The following is a 15,918-nucleotide window of genomic DNA, read 5'->3' on the forward strand; positions in this document are numbered from 1 at the left end:
ATATTGTATTTAGCGGTATTTAAACATTGAATGATTTCTCAGTTATGGAAATTATACCAGTGAATACCAACGAAAAAGAAAATAATAGGCCGTTTAGCAATAATTAGTCTAATATTTAAAAAGAATCTAATCTCCACCTAATACCTCGTCAGCCTATATTGTTCTGTTCTAATATTTGATCCATTTTATCCCAGATTTGAATCTGTAATCAAATTGAATATATTTTAGCTTAGTTTTCCACCTAGGAACGACATATTTGTATCCATCGTGAATAACATCTAGTTGCAACTATCGAAGATTGCATTTTTTTGTTTCGGTAAGCCTTAAATTTTCAATTTTAGTAATTCTTCACCTCTCGTTTTCGCAATAAAGAAAGTTTTAGTTTCTAAGAAGTGTATTTACGTTATTATCGATTTGAGAAAGATGCATTTTATTAATACTAAAATATTAATGGTCATCAGATAGCAATGCGTGTGTCCAGGCGTAAGACGCAAAATGAAACCGAGGAGGTCGTTTGGCCGTTATTTTCATGGACGCAGTTACCCGGATAATTTGCATCTTTTTCTGCTCGTCCTTCCGCGAGCCACGGTTCTTTTCATCGTCGAGGAACCGACTTGGCCGAGGGCGAAGAGTCAAGGTGGGGGCGGAGACGAGACAGTGCTGTGGCAAATTTCCTGGCGATTCTTATCGCGAGCAGAGAGGGTACGTTCGTTCGTCGTTTGTCGAGGACGAGACGAAGAGGGCGTCGTTTTCTTTCGCCAGGACGTACCTTTAACTCGCTCCCTTACCTTTGAGCGGAGACAAACGGTTTTCGTAGCTCGCCTCAGTTTTTCGGGCGCAGTTGCAGCTACTCGTGTCCCCGCGATGCGGGAAAATTCTCGACGTCGTCGGATATCCTCGCGTAATTGCTGTAGCACGAATTGCAGTTCCTTCGAGGCAAGTTCAAGCCATTAATAGCAATCTTGTTAAACTTCCCGGGAGCCATACTTCTTTTGTTTAATCAATTAATTTTAGCGTCAGCGGTACGGTTTATGGACGATCAAGAGCAAACTAGTCGAGTAATTTATTTTTGGAATATTTTTCGCGCATTACAAATATACTCTCGGTGTTCGAGCATTCCGCGAATTCATAATTTGAATATAATAAAATTTAAATAGTGCTTTTTTTAGTTTTGTTACGTCTCGGAATATTCTGCATCAAAATGTTTGAGAAAGCGTACATATTTGATGAAAGATATTGTATACAGGGTATTCGGCCAGCCCTGGGAAAAATTTTAATGGAAGATTCTAGAGGCCAAAATAAAACAAAAATCATGAATATCAATTTGTTGACAGAGGCATCTTTAAAAAGTTATTAAAAAATTAAATTAAAAAATTTCAAATCATTCACGGAAAAATTATTTTCGATTGCGGGGGTCAATTACAATCATTTTTGGTGAATAGACATACCCCCGAAATCCTACACACTTTCGAGAAAAAAATTCTTTACCGAAAATGTAATGTCTGACCATACGTTGATATGTTTCCCTGAAATTTCATCTGTATCTTTAAAATATCATAACTTCTGAACGGATTGAAGGATTTTAATGTTTAAAAAGGCATACAACGCGTATTTTAATGGAGAATATGTAGAAATTCTAACAATATTGAAAAAGTTGTTCCTTGACACCGTAAAGTGAAAAAAACCCCCTAAAACTGGTCCAATTTTTAAACGGCCATAACTCCTACATTAATAAAGGTATCTCATTGGAATTTTTTTCTGAAGCAGAGCCCATGGGTTCCTACAAAAAAGCATTAGACAACTTTTCTGTAGAGCGTCAAACAAATTTATTAAAAATGAAAAACGAATTTTTAAGAAAAATCGACAGGGGAAAGGTGTCTAAATTTTTCGGCGAACAAAAAAAGTTTCAAATCGTTCTGGAAAAATTATTTTCAGTTGTGGAGGTCAATTGCAAACATGTTTTGTCAATGGATATATCCACAAAATCCTACCCACTTTCTAGAAAAAAATTCTGTACGGGCGGAACTTTAAACGTTAATAACATTTTGTAACGAAGCCTCCATCAACAAATTAGTACTCTTGATTTTCGTCTTATTTTGGCCTCTACATTCTCCCATTAAAATTTTTCCCAGGATTGGCCGAACAGCTTGAATATTAATAGAAACTTTAATGATTTACTTCATCAATCGAACATGGCTGCATATTTTGTTTTAGCGTATGAAGTAATTTATTTTTGGAATATTTTTAACGCATCACAAATATACTCCCGGTGTTCGAGCATTCCGTGAATCCATAATTTGAATATAATAAAATTTAAATAGTATTTTTTTTTTATTTTTCATACGTCTCGAAATATTCTGCATCAAAATGTACTGTACAATGTTTGAGTAATCGTACATATTTGATGGAAAATGTTGCATATATTAATAGAGACTTTAATGATTTACTCAATCAGTCAAAAATGGGTATTTTGGTTTAACGTATGAAATAATGAAAGAGTAACAGAAATGATTTCATTGTTCATCTATTAATATCGACTCAACTTAATATTGACGATACTGATTATTGTCCATTCGACGAATTACAACAATCGACGATAGTTGACTCTTCGATGCAGACCTCTACGGTTTCTATACAATCCTATCAGCAGTTTGCATGCCCCAGGGGTGGTTTCGGGGAACCCTTCCTCGTCGATGATATTTTCTTTCCCCACCTTGGAATATTCTACGTCAAAATGTATTGTACAATGTTTAAGGAATCGTACATATTTGATGGCAAATATTGTATATATTAATAGCGACTTTAATGATTTACTCAATCAGTCAAAAATGGCTATTTTGTTTCAACGTATGAAATAATGAAAGAGTAATAGAAACGATTGCATTGTTCATCTATTAATATCGACTCAACTTAATATTGACGATACTGATTATTCTCCATACGACGAATTACAACAATCGATAATAGTTGACTCTTCGATGCAGACCTCTACGGTCTCTATACAATCCTATCAGCAGTTTGCATGCCCCAGGGGTGGTTTCGAGGAACGCTCCCCCGTCGATGATATTTTCTTTCCCCGGCGGATAATGTCGAAGATTTACGAAGGAATTCTTGGGATTCCCGTCGAATATCTACGTGCACTCCCTGGAAGGAGATTTGACAAATGGTTTTATCCGGCAGTTGACGCGTCGGTTGACGCGTGTACGTGCACGTGACATGTGTCGCGTGTGTCGCCTCGTGTGACCTCGGTCCCAATGGGAACCTGAGAATATGTCATTCCTCGACGTTCGTGAAATGGATGGTGTGGCTTGACGCACCCTCGATGCTGAAATTTTGGACGGCGACGAGGTGGGCGATCGCGTTGCTGGCTTGACAGTCCTCCGTGAGATTCGCGCTGGCAAAATAATGTGCCGACAACCGTATTACGGATTGAATGAACATCGATTTCGATTCAATTTAAAGTCAGTTTCTCCCGACGACCCCGTACACCGAAAGGCTGGGGGGCGATTGACGCGGAACCAAATTCAAATTTAATGATCTCGACTTTCCGTCAAGGTCGTTTCACTGTGACTAACGATCTGGAGGTATCGCGAAATCTCAATTCATTTCTCTCGTAAATTCTACCAAAATTAGTTACGTACGAGGGTGGTTCAATAAGTCCGTGGAAAAAGATAGAAAAACAAATTATTTTATGTAGATTTTTTATAATCTCCTTTTAGCTCTATACACTTTTCCAAGCGTTTCTCCAACTTTTTTAAGCCATCTAAAAAGTAAGATTTCGGAAGGTCCTCAAAATAGGCATCTGTTTGGGCGATGACTTTTTAAGTTTGGAAACAAAAAAAAGCTACTGAGGGCCAAATCCGGTGAATACGGTGGATGTTGTAATAATTCGAACTTGAATTCCATGATTTTGGCCATCGAAACTGCGCAGATGTGCACCCGTGCATTGTTTTGACGCAAGAGGAAGTTTCTTGCTTCGATCGACAATAAAAATGAAACCCATGTGGTGGATATAACTGAGACTTTGACAGCTGTCTAGTGAGTCATGATGCTTACTAAAAACGAATCATTTTCGATGCTCCGAGTGCCAGCTCTTGAATTTTCTAAGGACTTTTCGAACGACCCTCGCATGAATTTCTTTTTAACTTCCGTATGAAGTTCTTTTACGTTACCATTGTAACCCAGAAGTCGGTGATTAAATTCATCGTTACAGAGAGCTTTGTAACGATTGGTTTCTCACCCCTTCGTGTCTAATAATTTTTTACCCAGCACTCGATACTCGAATAGTTAAACGTTGTTCGTCAGCTGCAGTGGAGACGTAAAAGCTAGACGATCGGAGCGAAAATCGCTCGACTATGCAGATCAGGCGACGCTTTCGCGCGACTACGTGGCAACCAGCCGCGAGAACCATCTGGTCATAATGTTCGGTTCGAGAACACGAGTGTTTCCAGCGGCGTTGTTGAAGGGGAAGAATCAGGCTGGAAAGCGATCGGGAACGGGGCGCAGGACAGAACGAGGATGGGAACATGCTGAACGCGCTAATTGCAAAAACTGCCTGCAGCATCGTCCGCCGCTGTCCTACGGCTCGTCCTTCGCGGAAGAAAGAAACGGAAAGGCACGTGAAACACGGTATTCGGTCAGCTTGCTGGAAACTTTCCACATTCTTCGTTTACGTGCCAGTGGAAACTTCTCGTTTAATTAATTTTTGCCTCTCGCCCGTCCTCGAACGAGGTGCCCTCTCGCCAAAATTTGCTGTACAGGTTTTTCGATCGGCTGGCAACTGCTGCTTCCATGCAAATAGAGAACTTCGTGTCCTTCGAATTATTTTAAATACGTATGCACCGGGAATTACTGGGTTAAGGTGAAGGAAAAACTCTGAATTGTAAAGTTCTCGTTCTGGAACCACGACTCTGACGAATTTAATGATGAGTTTCTAAAGGGAACTCGAAAAATATAAAAGGTTGTACAGTTTATGTAATTTTATTGGTGTTGCGTTTAGATGTTGCTGGTGAACTTGTCGGTAAGACTCAGCAAACTTCGCCTTAGAAGCAAATTATGATTCAACAGGATCTGACTTTGGAACATTTGAATGGAATTATTAGTTGTCAGATAACTTAGTTAGTTCTGGTAGAAGCAAGGCAAAAGGACGAGTTTCGGTAAATTGTTATCTTACAATTTAATCGTAAAATTAAGAATTACTACATTAGCTTTCTTATACAGTGGAAAGGAGATTTATTAAATATTAATACTATTGAAGAAAATTCACAGTATTATAAATCTACCAAATAGAATTCATTAATAGATTAAAGTACTGCATTATACTGTATAAATATAAATAAAATCTTTAAATAAATATGTAACGTGAGTTCACGTTTATAAACGTAAAAAGTGTATAGATCATATTGGTGAAGTGTACGTATTTAATATTCACTGGCCTAGTTAAAGCTAATACATTATCTTTTATAACTGGCGTTCTTCTTCGATAAGTAAATAAATTATTTTGATAAAGCAACGCAAGCTAAAATTCCGTTGGTTGAATCCTTCTTAGAGAACAAATATGCAAACAGCTCTCATATTCTTAAGTGTCATTGCTGTCCCAGCAATCTAATTATACTTGAACGCATTGCATACTAAAATGAGTTTCTATGTGCAGGATGAAACAGTCCACGCTAGAAATATCTGTGTTGAGAACAACAAACTATAAATAATTAAACAAAAAAAAAATAAAATTGTTTCGATTACAGAATTTTAATTCCAAGATAATGAATATATTCTTCCCTGCTTATACAAATATCGTTTGATATTTCATTTAGGGTAGAAGCGTTTAATTATTAGTTCGAAATTTAATTTCTTTTCTAAGAATAATCGACACTTTTCGGGTCACCGAAGGTAACGGAAATATTTTTAGTCCCAACACAATTACGAAAACTGATCGAAATATATATTTACGTCATAAAAATACCGGAAAAATGAACTATTTACGAAGTTAACGCGAAGCAAGTCGAAAAGAACTACGGGAAAACGACGGTGGGCATACTTTATCGACTCGGGTTTGAGAATTCCGATAAACTCGTTAGAAAATCACGGTGTTACGTTTTCCTGGGACGTTCGTCGGATTTTCATCGGAGATTTCAGCGGGCAGGGGGAAATTGAAAAATTTCTAACCCGTTCCGTCGTTATACGATCTGCGGAGAACGTAAAAAAAAATGGCGTATATATACGTGTCTCGACGAATAGTTCGCTCTTTCGCGGAACACCAGCTGCGCTTTATCTTTACGACGCGGTCTATGCGTGTCGTTTTCCACCTTTCGCCAAGTTTTTCCTCTCCAACGCAATAGACGCATTGCTCGAACGACTCTCTTTCGCGTATCAGCGATACCAGCGTGCAGCGATAAATGTTGCTACCTCCTCGCGATCCAGGAAAGAATATTCCACCGTTAGACACAGAAATCGCGGCGAGTTGATTCGCGAACATGTAAAACGTTTTATTAACGCTTCGCAGAGCGGTTTTCCCCTTTTTTTTCGGAGTCGAGCGAACGCTGGATACGCGCTTCGTTACGACCGTTTCGAACGCCGCGAACTGCCAATGAAGTCTTTCAATCGTTCGCCACAAAAGCCATTTCCAAACTCTTTCTTTTTTATATTGTCGGTGTCGTTTGCAGTCGTTTATCGCTTCTTTAGAGTTATTTCCTCGCGATTGCAATTCCAGTTTCCAGTCGAAAGTTTTACACGTTTCCAAACGAATTGAATGCTGGGAACGAATCTTGGAAATCTTTAGTTTCGGACACTTTATTAATCCTTTTTTAATTAATTGTTTATGGATGATTGTTTTACCGTAGTTTTACATCCAATCCTTGCAGAGACTAACAAATGCAGAATCTTGTTTCAAGTAGTAAATTCGATATTATCCTTTCAACCAAACAACAAATGTGTCTGTCTTCTGAAGTTTTCGTTTTCTTTTTATCATTAAAAAGCATGAATATTCCACCCTGTGTACCGAAAGTAATATTGGTAGTTGGTAGTTTTACATCCAAACCTTGCAGAGACTAACAAATGCAAAATCTTGTTTCAAGTAGTAAATTCGATATTATTCTTTCAACCAAACAAGTGTGTCTGTCTTCTTTGATTCTGGTTTTCTTTTTGTCATTAAAAAGCACGAATATTCGAAGTGAACACAGTAATCGGACCACTCTGTGTACCGAAAGTAATGTTGGGAGGAAATAATTATACCTTGGAGCGGCGACAAGTTGTGTTTTCTCATAAAAACAGGCTCCGAAAGCAAAAGAAGTAATCACGGATGTGTAAGTAGGAAACACGAGCGTGAAATATATTCTGCGATTAAATGACACGTTTGCAAATAACAGGCATAAGGTGGTCGATATTTCAGCCAGGCCGTCATCTTCCTCGGGGAAACGTCTGATCAATTACACGGTTCATTCTACTTGCGAGTGATTGCAGGTTCTACCCTTGCCTCTAATATATGACCAATTACACTCTCTCTCGCTCTCTCCGCTTGCACCTTTTGTTACCGCAATATGATTGAACTACGAACTGTGTAGTGTTACACTCTAATTTCTTGGCAAGGAATTTCGTATCACTTTATCAGAAAATTATACCGGGAGTAAGATGAATACGAGAGAGCTGAACCGGTTAATTTTTACCGTTTAATTGCCCGTTAATTGAATTTCGTACCGAAGTTTGGTCAAACGCTGTGACAATTGAACGATATTTAAAGATGATTTTGAATGCAATACATTGTTTGTGCTACGGTTGATCGTAAATGTACGAATTCGCAGGGAGTTACGAAATTTTCAAAATTTCTATGCATTATGTACAAGTTAAACTTGAAGTTTGCAATTATTCCATAGTTTCTAATTGTAATAGTTATGCAACATTGTTGGCCAACAATTTGAAATAAACATTTTGCATTAATTTTTCGGAGTTATATAAACTTTGTTACACAGGCATTTATATTTTCCACGTCTGATTTCTGTTGTTTCGAAGCAGAAATTGTGACCATAAAGAAATTCCCTCGAAACAAGTATTAATTAAAATGTCTCGCAGCAAAATGGACGTGATTAAAATATCTCTCCGTTAAATTCCTGCCTTTTAATTCGCGTTTCGTTTTCGACGGTGATCAAAACCCGATTATATAATTTGTTTAAATAGTCGACGATAAAGCGGAGCGTAGAGGGTTAAACATTTCAAACAACAGTATTAACTGTTGGTAATGGTGCAGTACGGTGTATTTTTAACGGTGACTATAAAATAAAAGGAGATAAAAATAAAGCAGGATTCAAGGTATTAACAATGAGGCGGGACCGTCAATTTCGTTTTCACATTCACGCAAAAGCATTGTAAAAGTTTCATGGGCCGGGGACTCGTGCCATCCAACACTCTTTAGGGGATTTAAGCAGTGATCGATGAAATCGTTGCATTTCGCAGCAATTCGCTGCAGCCTCGCCAGTGGTTACGAACGACCACACGCGTCACTCGTTCGGACACGTTCGACCATAGCGAAACGCGAGCAAGCGTGGCCCCAATTAATTTGCAATCGATTATACGGGCTGCGTTTTAACGTCACGTAACAAGCAATTCGTATCAGCCGCTGGTCATATTTCCGCATTATACTTCATCGTCAAAATATTCAAGAAAATTACGTAGGTCCTAGCGAAACGCAAATTAATTATAACGCGTGAAAATTGTACACCCATCCCTTATTTTCAACTCCCTATCTGAAATCGTTCAGAAAATATAATATTACGTCCACCATTTTAAACGTGGTATCTTAAATTTTACATTCGTGTTCAGCTACCTTCAACACTCCCCTCCAAATATTGATTTTCGTTTATAGGTTATTACTTCATGTATATTGTTGACTGAAAACAATACGTAAATGTGTTGTTAATAATATTATATTATTCTACTACTGTTCTCTACTGTAACTTGTTATATTATTCTATCTCTTTTAACGCGTTATCTGTCGAATCGATTTCATGAATTTTTTCGTAAGAATCGTTTTCATATTTCCATATTTATATTTTTAATCTAGTGCGTTGATTTTTACCCAAGCTGGCTAAAAGGTTTTGCATAAGCTATGCGTACAACGCTATTGGATTTTTTCGTGGCGTTATTCGTGTGTAAAAGTTCAATCTTTATATCAATAACCATTATATTTCTATACTGCATTTACAAATTGTCGATATATCGTCAAATCGTTCGGGATACCCATTCGTTGGACAACTCTACGTCGATCCGCGTTTGTAAAATAAAAATATACGATGAAATTCGATCATTCCATATTAAATCGAGCATTGTTCGAAATAATACGTCGAATTTTGCTGAAATTGAAATATATTGTATTTAGTGGCATTTAAACGTTGAATCATTTCTCAGTTATGGAAATTATATTAGTGAATACCAATGAAAAAGAAAATAATAGGCCGTTTAGCAATATCGAGTATAATATTTAAAAAGAGTCTAATCTCCACTTAATATCTCGTCATCCTATATTGTTCTGTTCTAATATTTGATCCATTTTATCCCAGATTTGACTCTGTTATTAAATTGAATATATTCTGGCTTCATTTTCAACCTAGAAACGATATATTTCTATCCATCGTGAATAGCATCGCAAATAGTGACTCATTATTTTTTTGACACGGACATATTACATTTTCCTTAGTGTCAAACTACGTGATAAAATATCAGTTGTCAATTCCTTCGATAGGGATATGTTTTATCGAGTGATGTACAAATTTTTTTTTATTAAATTATATAACACATTGTTGGGTCAAGGTAACGAAATTGAATGATTTAAACACACGAAGTAAACTTATTTATTAAACTGGAAAAAAGGCATAATGAAATATTCAATTGCACAATAAACGATACGTACTACTTATCACAAGAAAAATTCTCTATTCGTTTTGGGGCATGCTCAGCGTCATCTTCTGAGTATGCAGGTGTAGGTCTTCTGTAAATCGTGATTGAAATTGCAACACATATGATAACTTTTTGTTTATTGCCTTGCCAAAGACAATCAGCTATAAGACGTACTATAACAAGTGCCTAAGGTATATAACGTTTTAAAAGTCGGAGATTCTCTTTCATGCTTACATGCATAATTTAATATACTCCTGGAAACACGTAAATAACGATCAAGAATATGCTTACTCTTGTCAATTATTTTCTAAGTAACAAAAGTAAATTTTACTGATATTTAGAATCGAGGCTAACGAACGTAACTCATGGTGTTTCAGATGTCCTGACAGCGGGCCCCGGGCCACCAGGATGCCGACAGACGACGACTATGGCCGAAGAGAACGTCTCCTACTGCACCAACACCCGATCACTCAGTACGGGTCCTCGTCATCTCCGGTTCCAGGAACAAACGCCGGCACATCCGGAAGCGTTGGCTCCCAAATCGGTTCCAACAATTCGTCGGACTGTTATAAGCAGCAACAGCAACAAACGGATCTACGAGTCAGCTCGAATGTCTCGAACGCTTCTAGCCAAGATCGTTACCAATCTGACCAACAAAGCGAAGGAAACGAGCACGTCGATTATGGAGGCCGGGAACGAATGTCGGGCATCGATCGTTACGACAAGTCGACGGACAAACCGTCGATCGACGATTTCCCCAAGTCCTGCGCGGAAACGCGTTCGATACAGTCGAGCTGCGAGCGATTCGGCCACTACCAGAACCAGGAGAGATTCGGTCAGTCCTCCCTGCAGGTGCACCATCAGTACGCGGCAGGTAGATCGACCGCGTCTGGACAAACGTTGTCGCAAAACGTTCTGGTCGAGTGTTTTCCGCGGTTCAACGAGCTCGGCGGCCTCCATGGCGATCAGAGATTGTCTCTGGCCCCCAGCGAGCGCTTTCAGCAGGCCGCGAACACCGTCAACGAGCTGGTGTCCGCAGGAAACGAGTACGCGAACACCAACATCCTGGTGTCAGGCTGCGCGACGAGTCCTTTCTCGTCAGAGACGTTCCCCTCTCCACCATCGCCGGCGCCAGCGAACGATCGCTTCGTGCCACCACCGCCTCTGTCGCCCAGCCCAAGCGAGAAGTATGCCTCGACCCAGAGTCTGGCTGGTTATCCTGCTGCTGATAGGATTCTGCCCCCAGGTTCTCCAAGCACCAGATACGGCGGGAGTACCGCGCCAGCCTCACCGATGCCAGCTAAGGAACGATTCACCTCGGCGGAACGATTACTGGCCAATCAGCAGTCGTCGAACGTCATACACGAGTCCAAGGATCAGCAACGATACACTGGGGCCAGCGACCGGCTGTTGTCCGGCTCGTCGCCAGTGCTGGGAAGCCTTCAGGTCAGTTTACAAGGCGACAGGAGCAGCGTATACACCACTGGCAAGGATTCCACTGGCTCGCGATACGGCGCCATTTCCACGGACAGATTGCTCTCTTCATCGCCTATACACGCCCCGGTGCCAGAGAGGTTCGCGAGCAAATCGACGGACAGGTATCTCGGAGAATCGTCGGTCTACGAACGATACCATCGGCAGGAAACGACACCGATCGTACATCACGATCGTTACTCGACGATATCATCGAGCACCGAGAGATTCCTCTCGAACTCACCGAATCCCGAGACCTCTCATCAACGATACTCGTCGACGGAGAGGTCTCTGCAAGTATCGTCCAACATCAACGAACAGAGACGCTTGTACACCGATCGCGGCGTCGAGACGGTTTGCCAAAAGTATACGGACAGATCCAGCGGATCGCCGGCGCCCGCGGATTTCAACAGATACTCCAGCTTCCAGGAAGTTGGGAACGGTCAGTCCAGATACGTCGCCACCAGCGACCGTTTCAACGACTCCGCGATACAACGGTGCGGCCAGACGCGATCCAACGACAGATTCTGCGTGTCCAACGATCGCTACCTGGCCACCTCGTCGCCAGGACACGACGGGAAGCTCGCGACCACCGACGCGACCAGGTACGCCGTATCAGGATCCTCCACCGAACGGCTGCTCTCTACGACATCCTCCTCGTCCTCCTCCTCCACCGACACCGTCGCTCGGTACCACTCGTCCTACGCGAACACAACGGCCACGCAGTCGTCGACATCCAACGACCGTTTCACCTCCATCTCGCCGACCCCCGAGACGGCGAGCAACAGCCTCAGATCGGGATCAGGAGCCGCGGGAGGAATGGGCGGCTCCAGTTATCAAAGTACGAAAAAAACCGCCGTGGACAAGTACCTCCAGGTGTCCAAGTCCGTGCAAAGCTACGGCACCGACCGCTATACCGTGGGTAATCCCAACGATCAGTTCGACAGACTCAGTCAGGACCGTTACGACAGATTCTCGACCTCGGTCACCGGTACCACCGACCGATTCGCTCCATCTACCGTCTCTTCTGATCGTTTTCATTCCACTCCTGATCGATACTCTCCAGCGCGTACCGCGGACAAGTACCTGTCTCTACCTAAGCCGAAAGATCGATACACCGGTCGTATAACGCCGATCTCCTCGTGCGGGACTTCCGTAGCCGTCACGTCCTCCGATCGAACCTACAACTCGTCCAGTGCGACCGGAAGCTACGTTCCGCCGACCGCGCACACACCTGTCGAACGTTACGTGCCTCAACCACCGCCAGAGGTCCTCTATCCGGACAGATACGTCGACAGGTACGTACCACCTTCGGCGCACACGCCCACGGATCGTTACGTGCCCACAAACGATCCCGGTGACCCGTACATGAGGCGAGACCTCGGATTCCATCATCATTATCGGCTACCACCACCTGCTGGCTACCCGTACCATCAGTCGCACTTCCGACTTCGTGGTTTCGCGTACGCGTCCCCCGGTCGTTTGGGCGGCAGTCCTGGTTCCAGTAGCTCGAGCAGTTCCGCGTCTAATCAGAGGGACGGCTTCTCGATGTCGCCGTTGCTCAGACCGAAGGTGCGTGCTTCTGCGGTCGAGTTCCCGACGACGTCCACCAGCGTCGTTCGCCACGTGTGCACTAATCCGCCATCTTGCTGTAACGAGGTTTCCGGGAGCGGCCGGGCGTGTTGTCAAGCCATCAGGAGGTCCTTGCCGCCGGGGGCGCTGCCCTCCATACCTACGCAGACTTCATGGTGAGTCTTTCTTAAAGCAAAGTTTATTACAGTAAAATTTCGATTATCCAAAATATGAAGTGTTAAAAACGAGAAATATAATCGCAGACAATTTTTCTGGGGCTCTAGAGCTCTATTACCATTTTCGCGTCAATCGTGACATTATTAACAGATCATAGAAATTAACACAAGAAGAAGCAAGAGAGAAAATGAAATTTCAGTAGACTATTTATGGTCAGACATTACATTTCCGGGAAGGAATTTTTTTCTCGAAAGTGCATAGGATTTCGGGAGTATGTCTATTAACCAAAAATGATTGTAATTAACCCCTGCAATCGAAAATAATTTTCCTATACTGATTTGAAATTTTTCAATTTCGCCGAAAAATTAGGTACCTACCCCCTGTCAATTTTTCTTAAAAATTCGTTTTCGATTTTTAGTAATTTTGTTTGATGCTCTATAGAAAAGTTGTTTAATACTTTTTTGTAGCTACTCATGAGTTCTACTTCAGGAAAAAGTTTCATTGAAATATATTGACTATTGTAGGAGTTATGGTTGTTTGAAAATTGGACCACTTTTATGGGGTTTTTCACACTTTATGGGGTTAAAGAACGACTTTCCCAATATTTTTAGAATTTCTACATATTCTCCATTAAAATACGCTTTGTTTGCCTTTTTAAACATTAAAATCCTTCAATCCGTTCAGAAGTTATGATATTTTAAAGATACAGATGAAATTTCAGACATTCTCAGTAAGGAATTTTTTTCTCGAAAGTGCGTAAAATTTCGGGGGTATGTGTATTCACCAAAAATGTTTGTATTGGGCCCCCACAACCAAAAATAATTTTTTCATAACGATTCGAAATATTTTTTTTTACTGAAAAATTTATGCACATATCCCCTGTCGATTTTTGTTTTAAATTTGTTTGTGATTTTTAATAAATAAAGCCATGGATAATGTAGTAATATAATTTATTAATAAAAAGTAAAATATATAAAATTCCTACGCTCCATTCGTCAACTGTTTAGTATGAACGTCATTGCTGGATGCATGCGGTTGTGACTTCTTTGTTTGTGTGAAATATATCCCGTAACATGTACCGAAAAATAGTAGGGGTAAATATGCCGGATAATCGGAACTCTACTGTATTTAATAATAGTAGTTGGTAGCATTTTAGTCTTAGGACATCATTTACCTTTTATATATTATGCTTATAATCAAGTAGAAACTACAAACGTTGATCGTATTAAGCATTCTTAACACGCTGACTGCCAGACCAAAACCTTTAGAATTGTTTATGAAACCAAAACTTTGATTTTAATCAATTATAAACTATATAATTTAAAAGTTTCAGTACTTATAACCTCGCTAAAATTCATAAATCCTATTCAAATTTATTTACTTTAACGTTTCCATTTGAGAATTATTTTAGTTCTGTCATCCATGTATGAATAACATGGCTGTCACAGCATTAATCGTTAACTGCAATAATACTGATTGTTCAATCATTGAAGACTAAGCGTGTTTACATTTGCCCTGCATTTCTAAAAACGTTTGAGCTTTGAATGATTCAAAAATATTTTCCCCAATCGAAAATTATAAACCTGGAACGCGTGTCAGGGTAAATTCGGGGAAGATAGGGAACGATTCCAGAGCAGAAGAAATTAGTCGCCGCAGAACTGGAAGTTAGCGTGCAGATAAAAGGAGTTGCATGCGCCGAGAGCTCAGCCGTGTAGCTAGGGATTAAGTAATACAGGGGATCCGGATTACGCGTCCCCGCAATTATACGCCTTTATAATAAAGCTCACAAATTAGAATGGCAGAGTCTTAATTGCAGGATGAGTATTATTTACAGCCGAACAGAAGGGACTTTCCACGAGGGGTTTGAGGGGGAGTAACGTCCGAAACGTTCGCACGGTCGCGACTCGATTTCAGTTTTCTTCGACATTAAATCTCGTCGAGTGAGATTACATTCGCGCAGCGTACGGTTTAACTTTCCACTCGGTACACCGAAGTATGTTATGCGTGAATTTATGGCGCCCTTAATATTCCGATACTGACCACGCGCAAAATATGTTTGATCGTTAACGTGGAAGAGCGCGCCATATTGGTGTTCCGTTGAAATTGATTAAATTTGGAATTCGACGTTAAATTGAGATTTATCAGCCTCCCGGTGAAAATTTCATCCCGGAAAGTTTTTATTCGGTGCTCGTTTGATACTGGCGGCTGCTAAATTTAATAAATTAAAGTAGTTGACTCGCGCGTTCGACGTACATAATTCGTACGCGTTGAAACCGTCGGCTCATTCGAGAAAATTAATCACTCGAATATGAGTCAGTACCGCATAAAATTTTCGAAATTAATAATTTACTCGCTACGAAGAAACGAAGAAGTCGAGTCTTGTTTTCCAGGCGAGACGGGTCAATATAATTGGGACACGGATTAGTGTTCTATAGTTCGTAACGGTAGCTGGAATTCGTGAACTGTTTGATGACGCTTTGTTTCACGGTTGATGATCACTATTTAAAGCGTTACATAAAAATGAACTGGAATGTAGGCCGTGTCCACATTTAGCAGTCGCGCGGAAGCTGCGAGTGCAGAAAGGGCCGTTACTTTCGTCGCAGTAATCAGGTTAATGGAGTATCGTGGCCCACTTTATTTTTTCATCTTCATCGAGTCTCGCGTATCTCCGTAACTTCACAGTGTCCCTTTCCCGCGTTTCAAAGTCAATGATGCATTACTACCACCCAAAGCTTTCGCTTGCCTGTGCGCTTCAGAACTTTGGAGATTTTTTTTAGAAATATTGTCTCTGGTATGCGTGCGAAATTTACT

General features: G+C 40.8%; 1 protein-coding gene across 4 annotated transcripts in view; it reads left to right on the top strand.

Moving 5' to 3' along the window:
* Window positions 1–15,918, top strand: part of Rho-5 (rhomboid-5) — a 300,427-nt gene that overhangs the window by 125,618 nt on the left and 158,891 nt on the right. For all 4 annotated transcript variants that reach the window (XM_076765407.1, XM_076765409.1, XM_076765410.1 and 1 more), the window contains one exon: window positions 10,263–13,106. In XM_076765407.1, coding sequence (XP_076621522.1) covers window positions 10,294–13,106 — 2,813 coding nt within the window. In that variant the 5' untranslated portion in view covers window positions 10,263–10,293. The remainder of the gene's footprint in view (window positions 1–10,262; window positions 13,107–15,918) is intronic.

The sequence above is a fragment of the Colletes latitarsis genome, chromosome 5 (assembly GCF_051014445.1).
Source record: "Colletes latitarsis isolate SP2378_abdomen chromosome 5, iyColLati1, whole genome shotgun sequence".
NCBI classification, from domain to species: Eukaryota; Metazoa; Arthropoda; class Insecta; order Hymenoptera; family Colletidae; genus Colletes; species Colletes latitarsis.